The following is an 8,320-nucleotide window of genomic DNA, read 5'->3' as shown; positions in this document are numbered from 1 at the left end:
GACACTGCAGATTGCTCTGCCTCTCCCTGTAACTCCCTCTATGTGTTTTCCCCAGTCATCACTTTACTCCCCCTCTCTCAGAATCAATCCATTTCACCCCCCACCTGCCACCACGACCCCCCCCCCTCAATCATCCCTAGTTTCCCTCCGGAACGAGAGTGCGGTCTCCTCCTGGCTCCCTCCTCTGCTGTGTGTGATGCCGAGAAGCCCTCAGGATTAAATCTAAGCCTTTTGTTTATCATCTCAGCTATTACTGCTAATGCTGGCTCCCTCCCTCTCTCTTGCTGCGTGCGTGTGTGTGTGTGTGTGTGTGTGTGTGTGTGTGTGTGTGTGTGTGTGTGTGTGTGTGTGTGCCCACGCATGCATGTGTGGGCAAACTCTCAGATCAAACACAGCGTAAGACGAGCCCATAAACAAGCCTTCAGGACCACTTAAGGGTTCTCAGGGAGAGTCCGTTTCTGGGGCCGCACGGAGGGGGGGGGGAGTTAGGTACAGAAATCAGCTGCTCTGTTTATGTACCTTTCAGTGGTGATTACCGGTCCAATCCGTCTGTTTCACAGAGGAAATATCATTGCCTTCGTGTTTGTGAGAACTTGGAGATGCGTGTGGTGCGGCTGGAGAGATGCCACTGAGTTGCGTGGAATTAGAGCGCCGGTGCGGCAGCAAGTGTTTATTTACTCATACATACAACCTTAACCGAGTCAGGAGAGGGGAAGCAGAGGAAGCAGAGGACCACCGCGGACCAGAACACTGAGGATATGTGTCAGCCATACAGTACCGGGCCTGGCGCTGGCCATGTGTTTCCACACAGCGCATGATGTGAATGTGTGTGTGTGTGTGTGTGTGTGTGTGTGTGTGTGTGTGTGTGTGTGTGTGTGTGTGTGTGTGTCAGTGGGCAGACACACTGGCAGGTAGTGCCCGGCCTGTAGGAGGGGAGGATATATTTACAGAGTCAGTTTACAGAGTGGAATATTCACAGAGGTGAATGGACTACTTTATACACTCCAGATATTATATTTCATTACATTACAGTGCAGAATTGAGTCGTTTTCTTGTGTGTGTCATGTGCTGTACAGAATATGGCAGGTAAAAGGAGACAAGCTTAACTGGAAGTGTAAATAGTTCAAGTCATGTGGTATTAGGTTCAGTCTAATGAATGGGAGGCTGATTGGTCCTGATGGGGAGCACAGCCATTATAATTATATATGGGTAGTTCCCAACCGTGGCCACGAGATGGCGCCAAACGCACACATGTTAACTCTCCAGAGAGACAATCACTGAGCCCATGAATGGTTTCAGTGGTCACCGTCAAACCAGCAAAAAAAAGACTCGTTTTAATTTAACCCAGGCGTCAGCTGTTCATAAAAAACATATCATGTAACTTGAAGTTATAAAAAGTCGTTTTCCCAGCTTCCGTTTCGGATGTTAATCCCCTCCAGCCACCGGAAGCTCGAGATAAAGCCGAGGCTGCAAACTGCGTCACAGAGTAAAAAAAACAAAAAAACAAAAACACCAGCCTGCAGCCCAGCACCGACAGCCTAGTCTTCCACTCTTCTACTTGCACAAGAAACCCGAGCTGACGTGTTTCTTCCCCACTGCAGCCATGGTGAAGATTGCGTTTAACTCGGCTCTGGCGCAGAAGGCGCTGGGCAAAGAGGTGCCGGCCGACGTGAAGGTGAGCTTCAGCCCGGTGTCCGTGCTCATTCTGCAGCCTGGTAGCAGGCCTGCACTGACCGCAGCCTGTCAGTCAGTCGGTGTTATATATATATGTGTGGTCGTTATGGATTCTCGTGCATTTTGCAAACGTGACATTAAGAGCTTTGCAGTGTTTTCTTTTCTTTTTTTCTTGCAAATTGCACAGAGAGCCGTGTTGCACCTGATGCAGCGGGACCGCCCATCCTCTAAACATCAACACAGCTGTTCTGCAAAAGGGCCACACATTTAATGGGATTATAGACTGCTGAGCCAAAGCTGTGTGTGTTGAATGTTGTTATTAAAATGCATGCAATAGTATTCACAGATTTGCTGACAGTATTGCGTGTGTGTGTGTGTGTGTGTGTGTGTGTGGTTGTGTATGTTTAGGATCCTGAGTTGGCCTCTGCTCCAGCGGGCAACGAGGGCTCCACAGGTCGCTGTCTGCTCACCCTGCTGGGCATCGCCTTCATCCTCAGCGGGCTCATCGTCGGAGGAGCATGTCTCTATCGATATTTCACCCCAAAGGTAAATATATACAGTACCAGTCAAAAGTTTGGACACACCTTCTCATTCAACTACTTTGAAGAATGTAAAATATAAAACACATTCTGGGTTTGTTGAACATTTGTTTGTTTACCACATAATTCCATATGTGTTCCTTCATAGTTTGGATGTCTTCAATATTGAATGAGAAGGTGTGCCCAAACTCTTGACTGGTACTGTATGCTTGTATGGTATATTGTTTTTACTAGTGCTATTACTAATATCATATATTGGAGTATTACGTTTTTATAAGCGGGTCGTTGTTATAAAACTCAATGTGACACTGTCTACCTGTCATGTGTTACACCTAATGTGCCCCAGGCTCTGTGATGTGATCCAGATATTATTATGAATATGTAATATATACACACAATCAGAAAGCATCCCTCCACGCTGCATAGTGGTTTATATATCCTTTATCACTGTAACATTACAAAATGCTTGGAAACGTTTATGCTGTATTTGAATCCACATTAGGATAATCTAAAATGGACAATCCTGGGACATATGTACCCATTTTTTCAGTCAGTTTGTGTTGTTTCAGTTTGTATATTATTATTAAAGCTGCTTTCGACTGCTGATGGGATACTCTTGCCTCAGTGGGAAACTAGAATGCTGACTCATGCCAACTTCCCTCTTCAGAAAAAGTGCAGACTTCATTTTTGCTGTGTTGTCAGTGGGAGGGTCTCACATTCAATATAGTCTCTCTGTGCCCACAGGGGTTTCTTATATTATGCAAATGAAGCAAAGCTAAAAATGGCTTTTAAAATATTAATGCGATGCATAAACACTTCTTAATGGTGTTCAACTTTGTTTAGGAGATTCATCCCACTCACAAATTGAGATATTAAAGACATGACCTTCTTCTTACCTTAATAGATTGTATTGTTCAAGTTTACCTTTCAGTAAATTTTTTGACTACATAGAATTTGTCCCTTTTGAATTTGATACAGATTATACAGGTTGTATTGTACTGAGAATAAACACAACAGTCTGTGACTTGTTGTCACTGTCATTAATTTAGGTTTGGTCTCCACATGGCACTCTTGGGTCAGTACCAAGATGGGTTGTTTGACTTCAACATCTATCTAGCTTGTCTTTTTATGTCATAAAACAATTACACATTTAACATACCTGCAACGAGATACACAGTAACACAAGACAAAACAAAACTACAGATTAATATAACAAAAAGTACACATTTCAATGGAATAATGAGGGTATTTTCTGCCCCCTAGTGGTCGAAAATCATTTAATTCAGCTTTGAGCTTCGTCATTTCGTCACCGAATCTTGCTACTTTAGATCTTATGAGCAAACTGTACTGATGCATTATGTTATCTCTGTTGGCCTGATGAAGTGTGTTGGCTGAGCTGATAGGTAGATACTGTAGGGAAACCACTGGCTCCATAGATCTGCGGTATTGGACCAGGTGAATCACTGGTGGTTGCAGAGGCAAAAACCATACTCACCACATATTATAAATAACAATATACCTTGGTGGCAAATACTTCTAGTGGGTTAGGGTTTAGCTTTCATTTAGATTTCCCCAAGGTTGACATACAAGTAGTTAAAGTGAAGAAAGTCTGGACCTTAAAAAGAAGATAATTAAAACGTTAAATAACAAATAATAATAACAAATGTGTTAACCATGAAGTCATTATATCGAATTTGTCCTCGTGTGCATCATAGTGGTTTAATTTGGCTGCTTGCATGTGTCCCTCAGAGGCTGTATCACGGTGCGATGCAGTTCAGCGACGTGTCAGCCGGAGCTGGAGGAGAGAACCAGCCGTACTACCTGCCCCGGGTGGAGGAGGAGGTGGAGATCTCTGACAGCATGGCCGTCATCAGCGTCCCACCTCCCCGCTTCAGACCCGGGGACCCTGCTTACATCCTCCATGACTTCAACAGGGTAACACACTTAATACAGCACAAACAGTACTGCAGATGCTGGCTTGCTCCTGTTAATGTGGTTTACATTATTTCCTGATTGCTATGTCTGTGTCTGTGTGTGTGTGTGTGTGTGTGTGTGTGTGTGTGTGTGTGTGTGTGTGTGTGTGTGTGTGTGTGTGTGTGTGTGTGTGTGTGTGAGTAGAAGCTGACAGCATATCTGGACCTGACTCTGAGGACCTGCTTTGTGATTCCTCTGAACACCTCGGTGGTGCTCCCCCCTCAGGACCTCATCGACCTCTTCTCCCAGCTGATGGTGAGTAGAAGAAGCCTGGCTTAACTGATGGAGTAAAAAACTATACTGGCACAGCACTCTCACTCAACCTCACGCATTAGCCTGAATATTAAGGGATAAACATTACCTGTGGAAATCTAGGGCTTTATACTATTTCCAGAGACTGTCTGTTCTTTAATCCCGTCCAAATCTGTCATGTCTGTAATTTGTTGAGTGAAAATTTCCAGCCCTCATTATCTTCCTCTATCCCAGACATTCTGTATTACTAACACTGCATGAGTAACCTCCACCAGAATTTATTATTAACACATTTTATCTCTTTAATTGTAGTTACATATGTGATCAAAAAAGGGTCAGTAGAACACTAATATGTCTTATTGAGTGCTGCAGGGATGATGTATTTTTTTAGAAGTGAGTGTCACACAGGTTCCCTTGACAAACAGATAATCTGATTTTTGAATTTTTCAAGTATTGCAGAAAATAAGCTCCTTTGGAGCTGATACTTGAATGTTTCATTCAACAAGATAGTCTTCACAAATAAATGCCACTTTTATGATTTTTGAATCGGCAGAAGTAAAAAGCTAATGTCAGGGTATTAAGAGACTGCACCAAGGTTTTCATTTTCTTTACTTTGAATAGTTTAAGTTTGTGTTAACCACAGACTTTATTTTAGGCATCTAACCAAAAGACCGTTGACAAGAAACGAGGGAACAGGAAGTGTAAAAATACAGACTCGTTTCCATTGCTCATTCCTGCAGCACTCTACAGTGGAAGAACTTGCATGTGTTTTCTTTGCTGAATCATAAAGTTAGCGAGACTGAAAAGTCTACAGACACGCTTGTGAGGCTACTTTGGCACACTAACATGCTTGTAATGACAATGCTAATGTGCTGATTGTTTACAATGTTCAACATCTCAGTTTAGCATGTATGCTAGCTAGCCCCAAACACAAAGTACAACTGAGGCTGATGGGAATGTCATTAGTTTTCCAAGTTGGAAGTCATTAACCAAGGTATTTGTTTGCAAATTAAAATGTTGCCCCGATGACGTCGCTAGATGAAAATTTAAGGGATCAGTCATTGGCCTCCACAGAGCCATGATAGCCTTGCATGAAATCATTGCATTTTTATCATAGAAATGGATAGCCTTTGACTGTCCTTTCAACAGTTCAACAATGACATTCCAAAAACTATTAAATGTTTAGTTTTGTGAGGGTGGGAAATGGTCAACAAGACCAAGTTTGATAACAGTCAGACGGTACGTAGGCAATAGTTTTCACCCAGTTCTCCACCACAACATTTTGCACAGCATTTGGTGTTTGGTGGGTGGTGGTGCAATCAGCAAATTTCATCATTCGGAAGTAGAATGCAGAAGTTTGATGATGTGTCATTAATAACGTAAATGAACCGATCATTTTAACACAAGTGTGATCTGATCGTTTGAACACTTCTGTAGATATTCATGTGAGTTAAAACCCAATAATTACATTTAAATGTGAATTCTCCCGTTGCTGGTCCACTAGTCGCCATGTCATTAAAAAAATTAAATCAACTTCACCGGCACGCAATGAATCTTGGGATATGTTGGGCAGTGAAGGATCCATCAGTTGTATCCTCCCAATCTGGGAAAAGTAGGCTGCATTTGTCGGCCGCATTAGAAGGAGTCGTTGAAATGGGACGGCCTCGTCGTGGCCGCTGCGGCGCAATCGGTCTACAAATACACCCTCCGAAGGATGCAGCTGCTGGACTGGGACACAGCTTTAGTTTCCCACTTGGTTGCAGTCCTGTTCACTGAGCTGCTTCTCTCCTCAGGAAGACTAAAAAGTTATTTGTATTGTGATTCCTTCTTTTTTTTTGTCCCAGTCCGGCTCTTACCGCAGCTACTTGGTGCACGAGGACCTGGTGGTGACGGAGCGTATCGATGATATCAAGCCTCTGGGCTTCTACATCCGCCGACTGTGTGATGGGAAGGATACATACAGGATGCAGCGCCGCTCCAGCCTCCCAGGTCTGGATGCACTGCACAGCTAAAAACGGACATTTTGTCCCATTTGTTGAGCTTCATTCACATTTTAAAAGTGCCAGCTTGTGTTTTCATTTTGTTCTACCTCACTCCTTGTGTGAGGAATTATACGCTATGATAAAGATGCTGCTGTTGTTGTTCAAAAGAGGATAAAAACATTTTGTACACAGTGTCTAGGTGTGTGTCCAGAACAAGTATATGTCCTCTGATTTCTTAGGAGAAAAGTAATTTTAATATCAGTTAGAAACAGAACTGATACTGATATTCAGCACTGATGTCTTTGTGTCTGCCAGGTGGAGGCATCCATAAGCGCTCTGCGGACGAATGCTTCACCATCCACCACTTCGCGAACAAGTTCGTGACGGAGACCAGGATCTGCAAGGCTTGATGGGAAAGCACAAACATGGGTCAGGGAGTGAGTGAGAGCGAGTGAGAGCGAGTAGTAGTGTAGAGAGAGAGAGAGAGAGAGAGTAGAAGATAGTGAAAGATAGAGAGAGTAGAAGATAGAGAGAGAGAGAGAAAGATAGAGAGAGTAGGAGTGATAAGTGGGCGAAGGAAGGAACAGCTTTCAGCAGAAAGTTACTTTTGTATAAAACCCTTAACTGCAGTTTTTGCCTCCCTCGCTTTAAACCCCAGTGATGAGTGAATTTAAGTTCCAGCATTATATAGCCTAACCCCCCTCCCCTGAACCTGTATAAGTCATAGCTCTCTCTCGCTCAAGTATTCAATAGTTAGTCTTGTACTAATAACGAGCATCAGCCTGCTTACTAACCGTGTACTAAGTTTCATTTGTTTTGTTGGTTTCTGTTCTGTTGCCGTAGCTTCCTGCTGAATTATCTTATCGTCGTTACTGTATTACACCCACCGCTCTGAAAACCCTAGTGAAACTGAGAAGTCGTTCATATCAGACCTGTCTGTTTGTCAGCCTACTGTTCCCACTCTTTAGGGGTTTCTCGAACAACAAGACATACTAAATGTTAACAGTGGGATGAAGCACAAATCACCCAGGAAATGTAAGGCACGGTACAGTTACGGTACAAGTGTAACACAGTTGTCCGAGTCCGTTATGGAAGGTGCCAGAGATGCTCGAGCTCTGTCACCCTTTTTGTAGATATTTCCCAGAGTGCCCCGCTGCTCCCAGAGGCCTCTGCTGTCCTGCTATGTGATGATTTTTATGTAATAGATGGTGAGCAGTCCAGCACCCTATATGACTTGTTTGTGTAGAAACACTAATTTGTGACAATAAACTTGGAAGGACGCTAAAGGGAAGTTTCACCAAATTTGAAAACATTATTCTTTCTGTCAGAGTTTTTTATTTAAATTTGTATTTATGGATCTGAACTGCAGCTTACCGTAGGTGGCTTTGCAGAACTCTATATATTTGAAATTGTCAAGGGAACAAAATGTTTGTTAAAAATCCTTCAGTGAATCTGCATAAAGCAATCTTTTATTTATTTTGAAAGCCCTTAAGGAAAAGCTTGAAAGTATGAAATAAAAATGGCCTTTTGCCAAATAACTTCGAGTGGTTTTCAGTGGTTACCCACTCAATGCCTGCACAGAAAGACAATCAGACAGGAAGTGTGTGTATAAAAATGTGTCTCTGTCTAACAAATACTAGAAGTTTAGATAAAAAACAATGTTGTGTGCAGCTACTGAAACAAATTCACTTTGTCGCTGAATAAAGTTACATTTCTTTACCTACTGAATATTTTTGTTTGTTTGTTATTACGGCGCCAGTGAACGCAGCACCAACACGTCGCAGCTCATCATGAAGTTGAATCTGGAGAGAAAGTGTGGCTGGTTGATTGGTCTGGCTTTGTTCTGTGTTTCCTGATGCTTATTAGAAATGTTGGCACTGATTACAAGTGCATCCTTCA

At 42.9% G+C, this 8,320-nt stretch overlaps 1 protein-coding gene across 1 annotated transcript; it reads left to right on the top strand.

The window, feature by feature from the left end:
* Window positions 1–1,262: 1,262 nt before the first annotated feature.
* LOC129089812 (integral membrane protein 2A-like) lies at window positions 1,263–8,146 on the top strand. The gene is made up of 6 exons (XM_054597179.1): window positions 1,263–1,675; window positions 2,083–2,220; window positions 3,963–4,148; window positions 4,332–4,442; window positions 6,284–6,428; window positions 6,737–8,146. The coding sequence occupies exons 1-6, from the start codon at window positions 1,604–1,606 to the stop codon at window positions 6,829–6,831; spliced, it is 747 nt and encodes a 248-aa protein (XP_054453154.1). The 5' UTR covers window positions 1,263–1,603; the 3' UTR covers window positions 6,832–8,146.
* The last annotated feature ends 174 nt before the right edge of the window (window positions 8,147–8,320 follow it).

The sequence above is a fragment of the Anoplopoma fimbria genome, chromosome 4 (assembly GCF_027596085.1).
Source record: "Anoplopoma fimbria isolate UVic2021 breed Golden Eagle Sablefish chromosome 4, Afim_UVic_2022, whole genome shotgun sequence".
Lineage (NCBI taxonomy): Eukaryota > Metazoa > Chordata > Actinopteri > Perciformes > Anoplopomatidae > Anoplopoma > Anoplopoma fimbria.
This window is presented reverse-complemented; position numbering and strand designations above follow the sequence as displayed.